The sequence below is a fragment of the Spinacia oleracea genome, chromosome 1 (genome assembly GCF_020520425.1).
Source record: "Spinacia oleracea cultivar Varoflay chromosome 1, BTI_SOV_V1, whole genome shotgun sequence".
NCBI lineage: Eukaryota > Viridiplantae > Streptophyta > Magnoliopsida > Caryophyllales > Amaranthaceae > Spinacia > Spinacia oleracea.
The window spans coordinates 114,011,966-114,030,258 of NC_079487.1; the positions used below are offsets into that span (position 1 = coordinate 114,011,966).

An 18,293-nucleotide genomic window follows, 5' to 3' on the forward strand; every position below is an offset into this window, starting at 1 on the left:
TTATTTTTTATTTTTTTTGTGCGAATGAGTCACAAGGGTACCAAAAACATTAAAAATAAATAAAAAAAATAAATAAAAATATAAAAGTACGTGTAAATCATTACAATTATAAAGTTCCACATTCTTCTTAGCTGGAGATGCCTGTAGACCTTACAGAGTTACAGGCTAACAATAGTATGTGAATATTGCACGTTGGAATCATACATTACAGTGGCAGAAAGAAGAAGATCCAACTTTAGTACACATTTCGCATGGTAAAGATTGGAAAAACCGAGAAATTAATCATCTCGTCGATAAAGGGATTGACATAAAGTTGTGCAATTAAGAAGTGTTTAAGAATTGATAAATAAGGTATTAAAATGATTATGCTATTACATCATCCTGAGAGATGGGAAACACTTATGGAAATACAAAAACGGGATAAAAAGTTTGCTTAAATGATCTAGTGATATGACTGGATTTATGACTACACTGAAGTAAGTTTGCAGCAACGAGAACATGATTGATTTGACAGCTTGAACGTGAAGCTCAAATTAACTTTTAACAAGATGTGCCTATAATTACTGGAGCTACCTGAAACAGTGCCTGAACGATGGAAACATTGTTGATCCAGGTATTCTAGTGCAGCTCTCTTGTCTACAGGAATGGAGGCAATATCACCCATCGGCGTGGGTACTTGGGCTTTCCATCCTTTCCGTCAAACAACTGCACGAACAAGACACAGAGAAGAGAAGGTGAGATCATATGGTTAAAAGAAGAAAAAAGAAAAAATATCAGTATATTAATTGTAATACTGTGAACCCTGAAATTTTGAACTTAAATAGAAGGCTACACTGCTGCTGCCTGCTGATACAAATAAATTTTGTTAAAGATTTACAAGGGAGGTTCTTAAAACTCAGAAGAGTCTACAACAGTCATATAAGACCATACTTCTTTTTTCCCCCATAAACCATTAGGCTCCGTTTGGTTTGATGTAAAACATTTTCAGTGCAAAATGATTTTCCATGGAAAACATTTTCCATGAAAAACTTATTGAGAGGAAGAAAAGAGAGGGAGGTAAGGAGAAGTGGTTTCCCTCCCTTTCAAATAGAAAAAGTTTTTCCATCTTTGAAGGAGTTAAAGAAAATTGTATTCCATCCCTTGCCAAACCAAACTACGTAAAATGATTGAAAAGGGGAAAATCGTGTTCCATGAAAACGTTTTACACCCTACCAAACACAACCTTATTGTCCACAAATGGTCATCTAAACCATTTAATGTACAGATTTTTTTTAGTGATGTATATGATTGAGAAAGTAAGCAGTCGGTGAGCCCCATATCTATTTTTGGAGAGATATCCAAGATGAAAGCCTTAAGTGACTTTCTCAACAATAATTGGTTTTGAGATGAATCACAACAGGGCGTTATGACTTACACTACAAAGTCATCTCTTTGGTATTTTCTCGAGAAAAAAAGTCACCTAGTACTGAACTGAGTCACTGACAATGAGCGAAAACTAAAACTCTAATAATTTATGTGAATGTGTGTTAGTACTTGACTATTTAATTTCCGGTTTTGTACTTGACTGTCTGCTATATCTATATGAATACTAATGGAGTTAACTCTTACATACGGAGTAAGTAGTAACACATAAATTTTAGTTGGTATAAGCTCAATCTTAAGATTGACAAGGGCCCTTGCAGAAAGTTAAATCCCTCCACCATCCCCAAAGGAACAGTAAATGGTCAGACTGCTGGTAGAATCCACATCTTTAGTTCTACAGTATAAACACATGTGCTTGTGGGTTCTCCCACCCTAATCTTAACCCCAAAGAAAGGGCTAATTGGGCTGATTGATTAAACCGCCTCCTAACATGAGAGTGCGTGATTACGTGAGTGTGTGTTTATGGGCGCGAGTGTAGTTTGGTCAGTACAAGTCTTTAACACAAGTAATTAGCTAGTTTTAGTGATTCCTATCATTCTCTAGCGCACACACACAAAAAAAAACTATTTTTCCAGATAAGTGGAAGAATATGAAGTTACCTTCTTGAGTCGTCGATGCTTCGCAAGTGCCCAGTTGGTCATAATTCCGGCAGCAACAACTGCAAAGATGTAACCTGCCACAGTTTGGGTTGCAATATTGAAGCCTACCCACTGATAAATTTCCGTGGTGTAATTGGCACAAGTCACAATATTGAACAAAAACCCACGAGGTATTTGGTAACCACCATTTCCATCAGGACTCCTCAGATTCTTCAGCAAGATATGGCAGTAGAAATTTGAAAGTTGGCAAAGCAACCCAAATCCAAATCCAATCTTCCATTGAAGGTCACTAACGGGGGTGTAGAGTGGGTGATTCACATAGTAAGCAATGAACGCTCCGAAGCTCCAGTAGTACATGCAATTACGGAACACATTGGACAAGGGAGAAGTTGCATGGCTGAAGCGATGCACAAAAAAAGTTTCCATGATACGTTTGAAATAGTGAAAACACCAGTAATAACAAGCATATGTCTGAACTGGGTGCATGACACGTTCCTCTTTGTAGCCGAAGTAGCGATAAACAGGCAAGTAGTGAAAGATGGGGTAGATAACCAAAGGACCCAAGTATTCAAAAAAGAAAAGAGTACGGTAAGAAACCTGGGTCCCCAGGTCCTTAAACACCACAGTTATGGTGTTTGAATTGCCATCAGAATACTCTTTAAGGCTCTTCTTGCTGTTAAGGACAGTTGGCTTTGCCTTTGATCCCGGTTGGACAGGTAGAGTCAGTCGTTGTCTGGAAGGATAAAATTTCTTGGCTACAAGGAGCAATCGAGATATTCAGGAAGCAGCAAAGCCAAAGGAAATTTTAAAAATAGGAAAGAAAACCAACAATTGATGTGAAACTTTGTTAACTCAATCATTAAATTCATAAGTTGGAAACTTTTAGCTCTTCTACTATCTCTAACAAAAGAAAGTACAAGAAATATTGACAATGATACTGGCCATGGACACAAGTTACAACCTGCTACAACTCATCCCAGCATACTGTACTTTCATTCAGTATAACAGAAGATTAATGTAAACTAGGACCACCCTAAACCAAAAATTATGAGCCACTTATCCCAGTTGGTGTGACATCTTTAGCATGAAGTAAAATGAAATAAAGCTGCAATTTTTTTTTGCTAACAACTATATCCCAAATACTAATTACTACCTTGAATGTGAATGGAGGAGGCAAGGACATCCAGCATATCCCTGGAAAAAATGCTACTTATGATAATAAGATAACCGTCACATAGACATAATTGCAAACTAAATTTTTTTTCTCAATATTTCCCTCGATACTTTTCTATCATGTGTTGCATGAATATGATCCTGAAATATATGTGTGTTGGTGAAAATAGATGCTGGGTAGAAAAGCAGGGTTTTATAATGAGGTACTTATTTCAACTTTTTAGCCAGAAAGAAAAGAATTAGCGTATTTTATATCAATTTGTGACGGTCGAGTTTTATTCATATTGCTGTCCTCAATAATGTAAACCTTTGTCAACTAGCAGGTTCTCCCATAGACCTTCCTTAACCTAGACATAAACTTCTGCTTACTCCTAGGGAAATATTGTCCCTTTCTAACTTCAATATCCACGCTTACAGAGCTCAGATATATGACAGTTCTCATTCCAAAATCCAAACATAGCTATATTTCCAGGCTATGTCATTGATATTACTTCCCACATTCGGAATCACATCACAGGCAGCTCCTACGTATTTTATTTTGACTCTAGCCAAAGACTCGATAAAGAGAACCTCATAAACGGTACATCAACTCAAAGTGCAATGTTTTGGTTGCAAATATCATCAGAGCATTAGATGATTAAGACCACTCCCTCTATTAATAAAGCATGTGCAACCCAACTTGGCACCATGGGGTGGCTACAATGTCACTTTCTAAAACTTCAATCGATTTTACTTCAAAGTTCAAAATGTTATACTTCCAAAAAGTTGGGCAATTTTGAACTACTCCCCAAATTAAGAGCTACACAAACTCCTCCTCCCATGAAAATAAATGCCACACCCGTAATCCGTTATGAGGACTCTCACCCTTTAAGTCATAACTTATACTTATATAGTTATATGTCATCTATAATAAGATCATTCATTAAAACCATCCCATTCACAGTCCAACAGGTTGCATTTCATCTAGTAATAAATGTTCAGTGAAATAACTCCTAGTGCCCCTTTCACACAACGATTAGGTTGAGAGAATTAAATAACAAGAATTCACAGATACACTGATCAACCATGTACATCAATAATAATTGCATATTTTGGCCAAGGTTTCAAATAAATAACAAAAAAAGCTAAACATTATTAGAAGATTCAATAGATAGAGAACCAAAAAAATACAACCGATACTCGTTGCAATAACAGAACCACCCAACCAGGATGGACGGGTTTCAACAAAGTGCATTCAAGCAATTCAACAAACAACACAAATTTTGGGAAGTCAGCAACGTAACATGATTAAAAACTACCTTAAACTCACTTCAAAATCACATCTAGCATTCCATTTCACCAACTCTTACTATATACTCCTATATTCATGCTTTAAGTTGAGGTCTCACCCTCTCCAATTACCAATTAATTCCAAAATCGCTAATCAGACTTACAACCATGAATTAATTAGCAAGTACTGGTTGTACAATAATAAAAAAAAACACTTACTTTTCTTGTGAATTGCCTCCTGTAGATCAGCAACAGTTGCCTAAAAACAAACCCATAACCAAATCAAAAATTAATGCCAAATCACATCAGTGGCACTCAGCAATAATAAATAATAAGCTTAAAATCATAATTAGAGTGAAGAACAAGCACAAAATCAAGAAATGGAGAGAGAAAATACCGAATCATTGAGGTCAATTCCGCCCTTCAAGAGCTCCTTCCCACTTCGCGTTACAACCGAAACCTTCATTTTCAGAGAAGATTGAGAGAAACCCAATTCAGACGATTGAAATTGTAACAAACCCTTTTAATTTTTATCGGTAATTTAGGCGGAGATCGAAATGGCAACCCCAAATCTAGAGCATAACGAAGCAGTCTCAGTTGATAAGAGAGAGTTGTTTAAAAGGGCAAATAATTTGGGTGTGTTTCGCTTGTCATATTAATGGCATGTAGTTGGGGGTAGGATATCTTGACACCTAACTTCCCCAAAACTGATCAACCACCCCCCGTTTATTCATGCTCTTTTATGGAGAGGTCAACGACTCAACCTAATGGAACCACAAGCAGCACAACGTGCTCCAAACTCTACTAGTTTTAAACTTTTAATCCATTTTTAGTTGGAAAATAGAAGTATATATAATGTCACTCAAATTGATAAAAATAAAAATAAAAATATAACATAAATATATATTCGGGATAGACAAGTAAATGTTTACCTAGTACTAAGGGTGTTCATTGGTAAATCGTCCCGAAACATGATTCGGTTCGGTAACTGAAATTTTTAGTTCGGCATTTTCATGAACTGCAACCGTACCGTTTAAACCGGTTACCGTTTATGCGGTTAACTGCAATTTCAATACAATAACCCAATTAACCAAAGAATAAAGCCAAAGAATGGAACAAAACTAGATATGAGAACATTTTCCGCCAATTAAGAAAGTGGATTCTAAATTAGAAAAAAATACAAATTAAGATCTTTAGAGACCCTGATTGTATAAAAATACAAGTTGTAATAGGAAAACCACATTAAAAAGAATAACAACGTTATTTAACTACAATAATATGAAGTACATCATTATACTACCCTGATTGTAAAAAAGAAAAACCAAGCTTGTACGGTTGTACCCGGTCTTAAATAGACGGTATCACAGGATTACCGAAATTAGGTTTTAGACCAATGCATATAGGAATAAATTTGATGTTAGCCATTTCCACTGCAAGAAAACGCGTAATTTCCGACTGATTTTACCGACCGCCACAAATTTAGACGGTAAAACTAAATTTATCGACCGCTGAAAGCGTGGCCGGTATAAATAAAATTTACAAACTGCAATATAACAGTCGGTATTTTTATCATCCGTTTTTAAACAATAACGAGAATTAAGCAGAAGGTAGAAAAAAAATGTTCAAGTTCGGCATTTTCATGAACCGTAACCGTACCGTTTAAACCGGTTACCGTTTATACGGTTAACTGCGATTTCGACACAATTACCCGATTAACCAAAGAATAAAGCCAAAGAATGGAACAAAACTAAATATGAGAACATTTTCCGTCAATTAAGAAAAGTCGTTTCTAAATTACGGAGTAGAAAAAAGTACAAATTAAGATCTTTAGAGACCCTAATTGTAAAAAAATACAAGTTGTAATAGGAAAACCACATTAAAAAGAATAACAACGTTATTTAACTACAATAATACGAAGTACATCATTATACTACCCTGGTTGTAAAAAAGAAAAACCAAGCTTGTACGCGGTCTTAAGTAGACGGTACCACAGGATTACCGAAATTAGGTTTTAGACAAATGCATATAGGAATAAATATGGTGTTAGCCATTTCCACCACAAGAAAACGCTTAATTTCCGACTGATTTTACCGTTCGCCACAAATTTAGACGATAAAACTAAATTTACCGACCGCTGAAAGCGTGGCCGGTATAAATAAAATTTACCAACTGCAATATAACAATCGGTATTTTTATCATCCGTTTTTTAAACAATAACGAGAATTAAGCAGAAGGTAGGAAAAAAATGTCCAACTTCACAGCGATATACGGAGTATTTCATAAGCAAAATAAATTTATGGTTTAAAAGTAACATTATATTTCAGATTAAGTACATGACACATGGAAGGGGAAAAGGAAGGATGATTAAGAAATCCGATAACAACAAGGTTTTACAGGCACTTCATAGCCAAAAGAAAAAGATACATGCAATTTTAATTTTTAATATAAGGATAATTTGATATTTATCACCATTTCATGTTTTTGTATTTACCACCTTATAAATTAAAATGTTATTTTATATTTACCACCTTAATCTTATGAAATATTTTAAATTCACCACCTCTTAGCGGTTTTCATCAAATTTTCGGCCCATGTGAACCTTATTTAACTAACTTCTTCAATTGAAAACCTACTAAAAGATGAGGAAAGTTAAAGAAGTTGGTTTAGTGGAGTTCACATGGATGAAAAATCTGATGAAATTCGTTAAAAGGTGGTGATTACGAAACTTTTCATAAAATTAAGGTGGTAAATATGAAATAAATTTTATAAGGTGGTAAATACAAAAACATGAAACTTAAAAAGTGATAAATATGAAAAATTCTTTAATATAATTATCTCATACATAATTCTCGTAATTTCTTTTTCTCAATTTTTTTATAGCTAGGTTGTTGAACGTGCTTAAGGAGCTAAGCACGCTGAGCACTTATGCACGCGGTGCCGCCGGTGGAGAACAACAGCGGCAGTAGATGGTAAGCCCAGCAGTAGCAGAGAGAACCACACTGGCAAATGCCCAGGCTAATACATTTATCCAGTTGATGTTGTTTGAAGCGGCATCGCCAGCATCCGCAGTGTTCATTGGGATATAATCGTAAACTGCAATCGACGAAGAAGATGGACTTATCACCCTGTTCGAGTCTATTGTCTTTTCGTATAAAGTAACCCTTTTTGATCTTCTTACACTACCCAACACAATCTCTCCACCTGATAATTCACAAATCAATCATCCATTTGTTAGCCGTGGCCATGGGTAACATTATCTACTGGAAACATAATTACACTTACCATTTTTCTTCCTAATTGTTATTGGGTAAATTATTAAATAAAACATTGAAATCTGAAAGTTTAACGGTTTAACTATTAGGCTCAGTTTGACAGGACGTAAAACGTTTTCATTGTAAAATGATTTTTTAATTTTTCAAGGGAAAACACAATTCCAAACTAGTTTTCCTTTGTTTTGTAATTGAGGGGAAGAAAGGAGAGGGAGGTAAGGAGGAAAGAAGGAAAAGTGGTTTCCCTCCCTTTCAAATGGAAAAGTGTTTTCCACATTTTAGGGAGTTATAGAAAATTGTTTTACATCCCTTACCCAACCAAACAATGTAAAATAATTGAAAATTTGAAAATCGTTTTCCATGAAAACGTTTTACGCCCTACCAAACGGAGCCTTAGTACGTCATAACTTAAACGGTTAAACCATTAAGGCTTATTGGGCTTTGCATTTGTGGATCTTTTTCTATTGTTTTTAGCCCAGACTAAATATCAGTAACGGCAAACATAAAATCAGAATGGTTAATCTCAATTCTATAAGGGAACGGGTTAACACGTGGATAGAAAACTAGTAGTTATAATACAAACGGCCAACGGGTTAACGTGTTGGGTTTGGGTTATGATATCCCAACCCTGACCCGTATAATAATTGTGTATAAGCACTTAAGCAGGTTTAAAAAACTTGACCTGAACCAGCTAATTTGGTGTTGGATTCTGGACGGGTTGGCGGATTCAGTCAGGTTTTTGCAACCTTGAGTTGGTGTTGGACCATGAGAAACGGATAGATTTAGTGCATGTATAATATTGCAATTGTGAGAGTCACTTAGAAAAAGCAGAGGGAGTCATAGATATTGATCTTCATGTTCTCCCATGTGTTACTAGAACTCGCCACCATTAACGATGGACCGGAGAATTGCGCTATGGACCTATGGTTGTTGTTGCGGCTTTACTGTAAGTTAGGGGGTACTATGATGCTGGAGACAATGTAAAGTTTGGAAATGAGGCACTATGTTAGATCAATTAAATACTACTTGGAGAGAATATGATCGAGGGGTTGCACCAGCTACCATTGTCACTGAGCAGCGGTGTTGGTTGCAGTGTAGTAAGACTCCGTTTGGTAAGGCGTAAAACATTTTCATTGTAAAACGATTTTCATGGAAAACAATTTTTAAGGGAAAATACAATTTCAAACTAGTTTTCCTTTGTTTGGTAACTTAAAGGGAAATGGGAGAAGATGGTGAAGATTGAGGGGAAAAAAGGAGAGGGAGGTAAGGAGGAAAGAAGGAAAAGTGGTTTCCCTCCCTTTCAAATGGAAAAGGGTTTTCCATCTTTGAGAGAGTAATGGAAAATTGTTTTTCATCCCTTACCCAACTAAACAACGTAAAATGATTAAAAAGGGAAAAATCGTTTTACATGAAAACGTTTTACGCCCTACCAAACGGAGCCTAAGTTACAGGGTACTATGATGCTGAGGACAACGTCAAGTTTGGAAACAAGGCACCATGTTAGACCAATTATTTACTACAGAGTAGAATATATGGCCTTATTGCACCAACTGCTAACAGAGAGTTGCAAGGTGATTGTTGTTGCGGTAGGGGTAGTAATGTGGTTGTCAATGTGGAAACAAAAGGTGCCGATAGTTTAAAGGAGGCAGGGAGGGAGTTTAACCACATATATGTCATTGATGATGATGATGGATTGGAGAAGTGTGCAGTGGTTGTCGTTGCGGTGTAACAGTAAGGTACTATGATGCTGGGGACAATGTGAAGTTTGGGACCAACTATTATGTTTGAACAATTAGCAGGCTATGGTAGGGAGAACTCTGCTGTGGTTGACTTGAATCACATAAAATTATCAATGAAATGCATACATGCATGATAATAACAATTGAATGATGTACAGTAAGACGAAGAATGATTACCAAAGTCATTTGTAGGGGTTGATGCAGCCACATTCAAGCTTCCTCCGGTTACGTCTCTAGCAAAAGTAAGTCCCTGTTCAACAGAAAATATCACCAGCAGTAACACAAGGGGATAGAGAAGGTGTTTATACATTTTTTGGAAGCAGAGTAAGGACAGATGGGTACTTGGGATGTGATTTTCTAAATGGGTACTTGGTTAGAAGTAGAAGCCGTATATTCTTATATAGGCCAAGTCATCAGATTTTTTAGTTTTTTTTTTTTTTTTTGGCTTGAAAAGCAAAATATTCAACATTTGTCCGCAAGTGGTGGGACAGTGAACCCACAATGCCTTTCTTCTCTTTTGTATGTGAACACGAAAAAGTGATCTCTTTGTTAGAAAACTATGCAACTAATTTGATATTATGAAATTAAACCTCACATTGGCATAGCTCCAAGCTAAACTCAGATAGTATGGCCAATTTAATTTCCCTAGCAAATCACAATTAGAATAAAAGCCATCACATATATCATTTTCTTCCTATGCGGAACACGAGCTAGCTCCTCTATGTGCATACCCAAGTTTGTTATGGTGTGTTGCTTCTTTTCTAACTGGACCATGAGCTGCATGGGCCGGATCAGAATGATCCAGTGACTTCAGTCCAACACCCCCCTTCAAGCTAGGAGTTATGCCAGTAACACCTAGCTTGGACAAGAGATTATTAAACTGAGGAGAGGGAAGAGATTTAGTGAACACATCTGCTAATTGAGACTTCGTTGGCAGGTAAGTGAGTTGTAGAAGACCTTCTAGCAATTTATTTCGTGTAAAGTGGCAATCGATTTCAATGTGCTTAGTCCTCTCATGGAAGACCGGGTTCTTAGCAATGTAGATTGCTGATTGATTGTCACAGTGCAGGGTGACAGGTTTCAAGTTTGCTCTTCCAATAACCTGACAAGCCAAGTAACCTCTGAGGCTGCTGCAGCCAAAGCTCTGTATTCAGCTTCGGAGGAGCTTCGTGAAATAGTTCCTTGTTTCTTTGGTTTCCAGGATACTGGTGAATTTCCTAGAAGAAGAGTGTAGCCAGTAACGGATTTCCTATGTTGGGGCATGCAGCCCAATCACTATCAGAAAAAGCCTGAAGACTCAACAGAATACCTTGACTTGTTGTCCTTGCCACATATCTGAGAACATGCTGCAAAGCTTGAACATGAGGAACTCTTGGCAAATGCATGAATTGGTTGAGTAGTTGGACAGTAAAACAAAAATCTGGTCTTGTGTGTGTGAGAAAATTGAGCTTCCCCACCAGAGTTTTGTATACCTCAGGTTTATCATATACATCCCCTTGATCAATAAATAGCTTTGTGTTGATAGAAAGTGGCGTAACAGCATGCTTTGTAAGATCAAAACCACTGTCAGTCAATAAAGACTTGGTGAATTTCATCTGTGTAAGAATCACCCCATCAGTTAGGTATCCAACCTCAATGCCTAAAGAATGCATGACCCCCAAGTTTTTGATGCCAAAGACTGAATCCAAATGTTTCTTCAGAATTGTGATAGTGCTCAAATCATTTCCAGTTAATAAGATATCATCGACATAAACTGCAGCCAAAGTGATACGCTTCCCATCATTCCTCGACTGTTGAAAACCTTGCTTCTGTAATCCCCCATGTAATTTGGCAAACCACTCTAGTGATGTCTGTTTCAAACCATAAAGAGATTTCCGGAGCCTGCATACTTTGTTAACTGGATTAGGATCCCTGGCATTCTCATGTACACCTCTTCAAGCAAATCGCCATGGAGGAAAGCGTTATTTATGTCAAGCTGGGATATAGTCCATTTCATGCTAGCTGCTAAAGCTATAATGCATCTGATGGTTTCCATCTTCACAACTGGCGAAATCAATCCCATATTTCTGTGTGAAACCCTGTGCAACCAGCCTTGCTTTAAGTCTTTCCAGAGTGCCTTTAGCCCAAAGCTTCACCTTAAACACCCATTTGCAACCTATAGGTTTCTTGCCTTTAGGAAGAGTAACAACCTCCCAAGTCTGATTATTTAGTAATACTTCTATCTCTTTCTCCATGGCTTTGATCTGGACTTAAAGCTGCTTCTCTGTAGGTTCTTGGTTCTTTGAGCTCCTCTAAGTTCACAACCAAAGCATGATGTGTGCTAGGAAAACTGCTGAAAGTAACTAGATTGCACCAATGTTGAGCAGCGTGACATTCATAAGCAAGCAGGTATTTAGGAGGGTTGTGAAACCTGCATGATTGTCTTGAACAAGTGGTATTATTTGTGTCAGTCAGATCAAGAAGTTGAGATGGTGGTTCAGGGATAGTGAATGTGTTTGTGTGTTTGTTGAAGGAGAAATGGAGGAAGTAGAAGGAGTTTGAGTGTGATGAGAAGAAGGAGAAGAAATAGGAGATGGAAGAATAGTATCAGGTTGAAAAATAGGTTTAGAAGTGTGAAGAATATCATCTGGTATTGGAATGAAAGGAGTGTGAACAGGAAGAAAAATGTGAGATGGGAATTCTCTATGTGAAGGAATATCGGTATTAGGTGAATGATTCCATAGAAAGTGACATCACTTGAGATGCTGATCTTATTGGTTTCTAGATCCAAGGGTTTTATAACCCTATTAGGTTGGGGAGTAACCAATAAAAACTGATTGTTTTGCCCTAGAATCAAATTTTGTTCTGTGCACCTTAATAGCAGAAACAAAATATAAGGAACCAAAAAAGCTTCAAGTGATCATACAGAGACCCTGAAGCTTCTCATAAGGTGTAATATTACCTATACTCTTTAAAGTCATCTGTTACGGACCATTGTAAGGTATGAGACTTAAGTCCCACATCGGTCATATGGGTGGCTGATGTGGGGTTTATATAGGATCATGGGCTCTCCTCCCCTTGAGCTAGCTTTTGGGGATGGTTCTCCTGTGGTCCTGTATCAATGGTATAAGAGCCGACCACCGCTCCTAGCACCACATGTGACCGATGGAGGTGACGCCGGTGCTCGTCCGGGGCTAGGAACCTTCTCTCTTTGCCTAGCGCAAAGCCTGCCACATGAGGGCATGTGGCTGCGAAGAGGGGTGGTATGTTACGGTCCATTGTAAGGTATGGGACTTAAGTCCCACATCGGTCATATGGGTGGCTGATGTGGGGTTTATATAGGATCATGGGCTCTCCTCCCCTTGAGCTAGCTTTTGTGGGGATGGTTAATGATATGGGAGCTCTCAAGCTCACCAACAATGGCCAATAGTTCAGAAATAGAGAAGAGAAGAAGACTTGAGAAAGAAGAAAGAAAGAGAGAAAGAGATATTAGGAGAGAGAAGGAGATTATTCTGTATTTGATTGATGATCCAAATACACTGTAATAGTTTGTTATATAGCTGACTCAGTAGTTTGGACAGCAACAAACTAACAAGCGGAATCTCCTAAAATTAAGGGAGTTGTTCTAACAACTTTTCCCGCCAAAAGTAAACAAATACAAAAATAACAAACATGGCTCCCCAAATGGTAAGTCCACATACAGCTTACTTACATTAGCCCATATCATAACTTCCCCCCAAAAAAGAGACTTGTCCTCAAGTTTGAACAACAAAATGAGGAAAACGAGCTTCGAAATCAACTGCTACTTCCCATGTAGCTTCATAGTCCTCAAACCCAATCCAACTGACCAAGTACTGAACCTGTGGAGCATTCTGAAACTTAACCACCCTCTTTTGAAGTATAGAAGCTGGTTGAACTAAGTCAGTTTCAGGGGCAGATCCTTGAAACCATGGAGGTATATGAGCAGCAATTGGCAAAGTGCCATGGAAAGACTTCAATTGAGAAACATGAAAGGTATCATGTATTTTAGCATCACTGAGAAGCTTTAGCTTATAAGCAACTGACCAAACCTTAGCTAGAACCTGAAAAGGGCCATAGAACTGAAGAGCTAGCTTCTGATTAGACCTCTTGTGCAAAGATTGCTGTCTATAGGCCTGCAACTTTAACCAAACCCAGTCACCAACTGCAAACTCCCTTTCAGATCTGTGTCTATCAGCTTGCACTTTCATTCTTTCTTGAGCAGTGGTCAAGTGATACTTAAGAGTCTGAATCATTGTTTCCCTTCTCAACAAACTTCTATCAATTTCTGCATTATTAGACTCATTAGGTAAATAAGGGAGGTGGATTGGGGGTGGCTGGTTGTACACTACTTCATAAGGAGTAAGTTGGGTGGCAGTGTGAAAATGTGTGTTGTACCACCATTCAGCTAGGGGTAGCCACATATGCCAACTGTTGGGGTGTTCACCTGTCATGCATCGAAGATAAGCTTCCAAACACCTATTAACCACTTCTGTCTGGCCATCTGTTTGAGGGTGATAAGCAGATGAGAGTAAGAAATCAATGCCCTGCAAGGAGAACAAACCTTGCCAGAAATTACTAAGGAAAACTGAATCCCTATCACTCACAATGGACCTAGGCCACCCATGGTGTTTGAACACATTATCCAAGTAACATTGAGCCACTTGGACAGCAGTATAGGGATGAGACAAAGCTATGAAATGTGCATATTTGCTCAATCTATCAACCACTACAAATATGACATCCTTGCCACCTGATTTGGGTAGACCAGATATGAAATCCATAGACACATCTACCCAAACTTCTTCTGGGATTGGAAGAGGTTGTAATAAACCTGGGTAGGCTGAAGTATCATGTTTAGCAGCTTGACAAGTCACACAATTCCTCACAAAAGTTCTGACTTCTTTAGACAACCCTTTCCAAGTGAACAAAGCTTTAATTCTCTTCAATGTCAATTCTCTACCACTGTGGCCACCTTCAGGTGATGCATGTTGCCAAGTGATGATTTTGTGTCTCAGTTCCTGATCTGGTCCCACCACCATCCTATTGTTCTTCCTAAGAATACCATGCTGTAATTGATAACCTACTACCAGCTGTTGTTGTTCCAAAGAATCCACAATAGCTTTCAATGTAGCATCCAACTGATAACTAGCAGTGATTAGTGTAGCTAAGTTAGAGTCAACTACTGACATGGCCATACATAGCACTTCTGAACCTTGCACCCTAGATAGAGCATCAGCTGCCAGATTCTCTCTTCCACTCTTGTACTGGATTTCATAATCAAATCCCATAAGCTTGGATAACCAAAATTGTTGAAATGGGGTTGATATTTTCTGTTGCAAAAGCCATTTCAAGCTCTTTTGATCTGTCTTGATAAGGAAATGATTTCCCATGAGATACTGCTCCCACTTTTGTACAACAAACACAATTGCTAAAAGTTCTTTTTCATAAACTGAAAGTTTTTGCCACTTAGGGCCCAAAGCTCTACTGATAAATGCCAAAGGGTGTCCCTCTTGCATCAATACTGCTCCAATGCCTGTTTTGGATGCATCTGTTAGGTTATGATACATATGACAATTCATAAATCATGCGGAAAAACCATTTAGCCAGGAATACATATTATTTACACATAATCATATTGCATAATTTAGATGCATACTCTTTGTTGCGTGCCTTCCCTAGCTGCGCCCGAACCGAACAAGAACAAGTCTTTAGGACTCCAAGTGTCGTCCCTCCGTAGATAGTCCACAGCACGTCCGGATCCGCCTTAAGATTGACCAACTAGAATCGCCCTTAAGGTACTAAAAATTCGGCACTTTTGAGCAAGGAATGTGACTGAATTTTTCTCTCAAAACTCACTTTGAATACTTGAAAACTCGTTATAAATTGTGAACCCAGGCCACATATTTATAGGGGTATGGAAAGAGAATTGGAATCCTATTAGGATACGAATTAATTAAATTAGAATCCTAATGAAACTCTTATTTAATTAATTTATCAAATAGAATTAGGAATTTAATCATTAAACGAATCCTGTACGTTTTAGGTTTCGTATGCGAACACAAACACCCACGCACGCACAGCAGCCCACGAGGGGCGCCATGCGCGCGCGCGCACAGCCCGAGCATCGCAGCCCACGACTGCCGCAGCCTTGGGCGCGCGCTGGGCCTGCCTTGCGGTGGGCCTGGCGCAGCCTTGGGCTGGCGTGTTGTGGCGCGCGTTTCCCTTGCTGGACGTGGGCCTGGCTTCGTGCTGGGCCTTTCGTCTAGCAAGCTCGTCCGATGCTAATTCGTACGACGCGCTTCCGATACCAATGATATGGGAGCTCTCAAGCTCACCAACAATGGCCAATAGTTCAGAAATAGAGAAGAGAAGAAGACTTGAGAAAGAAGAAAGAAAGAGAGAAAGAGGTATTAGGAGAAAGAAGGAGATTATTCTGTATTTGATTGATGATCCAAATACACTGTAATAGTTTGTTATATAGCTGACTCAGTAGTTTGGACAGCAACAAACTAACAAACGGAATCTCCTAAAATTAAGGGAGTTGTTCTAACAACTTTTCCCGCCAAAAGTAAACAAATACAAAAATAACAAACATGGCTCCCCAAATGGTAAGTCCACATACAACTTACTTATATTAGCCCATATCATCATCCTATTAATGATATAAGTAGCACACAAAATGCATTCTCCCCATAACCTAATCGGAAGTTTTGACTGAAATTGCAAAGCTCTTGCTGTTTCTAACTAATGTCTGTGTTTCCTCTCCACGACCCCATTTTGTTGTGGAGTAGCACAACAACTACTTTGGTGCAAAATTCCTCTCTCTAAGTAAATATGTTTCATCTCTCCTTCACAGAACTCCAAGGCATTACACACATAACTTTCGTGCTAAATTGAGTTTCTACCATACTGAAAAAATGAACTCATTACAAGAATGGCATCGTCCTTGGACTTCAGAAGGTGAGTCCAAGTAGTTCTTGTAAAATCATCAACCAAAGTAAGAAACAAACTACAACCATTGTACCTTTTGTTCTTATAAGGACCATAAATGTCCAAATGTATCATTTGAAACATTCTAGAAGTTTTTATGCTAATAACAGGAAAACGTCGTCAAAACAAAAGATAACAAAACACAAGAGCTCATGAGTACTCAGGGCATGGACATGCTTCCCAGCTTCTTCAGTATCATCAGTTTCAACAACTCGGAAAAATTGTAAGTATCAGGGAAAACAACAGACGATCCCACAAGAGTAATCCTTTAGCATGTCAGAAACAAATTTGAGGAGTATTACAACTCAATATTCAAAGAAAACTAACTCCAAACTGTAGGCTTTTTATCATCAATGAACAATAAATATGTTAATGAAAGTCATGATAAACACATAGCTGATGGCCCCAGTTTGCTGAATACCTTATTCAAAAATCTACATGCCAAAAGATCAATAGCCAACAAAGTAAGTAACCCTCCGGTTCATTGTAATAAAATTCTAATATCATTGCATTATTATTTGTCATTTCAAATTACTAATAGACGAGTAATTGAACTCATAAGTTTTGAATCCTAGGAAAGGCTAAAAATTCCTTATTACAGCGAGTTCATAACATTCAAGAGGAGAAATGTCGATATTTCATCACATGTCAAGCAATTGGAGGAAGTATATATGATCATATTTCTCCATAAACCAAAAAAGAATACATGCATTGTACAGATTTGTACTCCATCTAACAAAAAAGTTCCATATCCACACAACATTTTGCATAAAGAAAATATGATCATCAACAAATAACAACAGAAATAACAAGAAGAAATCATTTGTTATTACCTAAGTGAAATCTCCTCTCTTAGCTCTCTTTAGAAGCAAGCAGCTGTTTTTTAAGCCCTTCATTCTCCCTCCTCAATTTCATCATCTTCTGCTTCAGCAAATCCATCTGCTTATCTGACGAAGAGAAGTGTTGATCAGCCACTTTCGTCTTTGAAACAAGCAATTCCTTCTCCAACTCCCTCACCTTCTTACTCAATTCCTTCTTCTCTTCCTGCTCAGCAAAAATACAATCCCTCAAATCCTCAATCTCTCCTCCATTATTCTCCTCCACGTCTTTCAATCGAATCCGAACAGCAATCAACTCCCGATGCAACTGGTAAATCGTCGCTTCATCGGCCTCCTTTTGGCTCGAAATCTCCCTGATTTGAACCTCCAAATCCCTAATTCTTTCCTCGTAATTTCGCTTTAGCGATTCCATAGCAATCCGATGATCTTCTACAGTTTTGAATGATTCACGAGTTAGTTTCTGCAATTCATCTTTCAAATTGTGAGAATTTCCCCTCTGTTGCAGCTGAAGCAACAAATTGTTTAGGGTTTCGACATGGAGATTCTTCAAACGTTCATTCTCTCTCCTCAAAGTGGAGTAAGTGAGCTCGAGAGATTGACGATGGTTGATTTCCGCAGTGAAATTGGATTTTAGGGTTTGTATTTCGTCGATTCCGGTTTCAAAATCGTCGGAGATTTGATCGGCGAGGGAGAGCAACTTCTCCATTTCTTCGTCGCTTGTTGCCGCCATTTTTGTTCCTCTCCAACTTTTTAAAAAATGAGCACAATAATTTTATTGCGTTTTTTCCTCCTACTCGTTTAAGTGATTTTCTGAATCATACACAATTTGTATTTCTATTTCAAAAGGTCTGTGCGCACAAGGTGTACAATAAATTTATTGTACACCCAGATAATTTAACCCTTTTTTGTAACTTTAACCTAGTTTTAATTAACTTTTATATTAGTAAAAAAAAGTTGATAGATAAATATTTTAAAGGGTGAAATGATTAATTT

The 18,293-nt window shown here is 37.9% G+C and overlaps 2 protein-coding genes across 4 annotated transcripts; both read right to left on the bottom strand.

Moving 5' to 3' along the window:
- Positions 1 to 261: 261 nt before the first annotated feature.
- Positions 262 to 5,171, bottom strand: LOC110794839 (very-long-chain enoyl-CoA reductase). Its single transcript, XM_021999805.2, has 4 exons — positions 4,861 to 5,171; positions 4,683 to 4,722; positions 2,022 to 2,776; positions 262 to 705 (listed from the first exon to the last, which is right to left on the bottom strand). Exons 1-4 carry the CDS (start codon positions 4,927 to 4,929, stop codon positions 637 to 639), a joined length of 933 nt encoding a protein of 310 aa, XP_021855497.1. The 5' UTR covers positions 4,930 to 5,171; the 3' UTR covers positions 262 to 636.
- Positions 5,172 to 6,742: 1,571 nt separating this feature from the next.
- On the bottom strand, positions 6,743 to 18,097 carry LOC110794840 (protein At-4/1). Of its 3 annotated transcripts, none has more exons than XM_056840493.1 (3): positions 17,295 to 18,097; positions 9,649 to 9,721; positions 6,743 to 7,664 (listed from the first exon to the last, which is right to left on the bottom strand). In XM_056840493.1, the coding sequence occupies exon 1, from the start codon at positions 18,028 to 18,030 to the stop codon at positions 17,314 to 17,316; it is 717 nt and encodes a 238-aa protein (XP_056696471.1). In that variant the 5' UTR covers positions 18,031 to 18,097; the 3' UTR covers positions 6,743 to 7,664; positions 9,649 to 9,721; positions 17,295 to 17,313. The 3 variants fall into 3 exon arrangements, with proteins under 3 accessions (XP_056696471.1, XP_056696470.1, XP_056696475.1); XM_056840492.1 differs by having other exon boundaries at positions 9,649 to 15,004; positions 17,295 to 17,434; XM_056840497.1 differs by lacking the exons at positions 6,743 to 7,664; positions 9,649 to 9,721 and adding an exon at positions 15,012 to 16,727.
- Positions 18,098 to 18,293: the final 196 nt, after the last annotated feature.

What these genes read in the sequence shown, in the direction of transcription:
- LOC110794839 (XM_021999805.2), bottom strand. Translation starts at nt 4,929, where the DNA reads ATGAAGGTTTCGGTTGTAACGCGAAGTGGGAAGGAGCTCTTGAAGGGC. An exon ending in GGAGGCAATTCACAAGAAAA is followed by an intron (nt 2,777 to 4,682) that starts GTAAGTGTTTTT and finishes TGCTCCTTGTAG; the next exon opens with CCAAGAAATTTTATCCTTCC. An exon ending in AGCATCGACGACTCAAGAAG is followed by an intron (nt 706 to 2,021) that starts GTAACTTCATAT and finishes TTGTTCGTGCAG; the next exon opens with TTGTTTGACGGAAAGGATGG.
- LOC110794840 (XM_056840492.1), bottom strand. Translation starts at nt 14,987, where the DNA reads ATGCAAGAGGGACACCCTTTGGCATTTATCAGTAGAGCTTTGGGCCCT.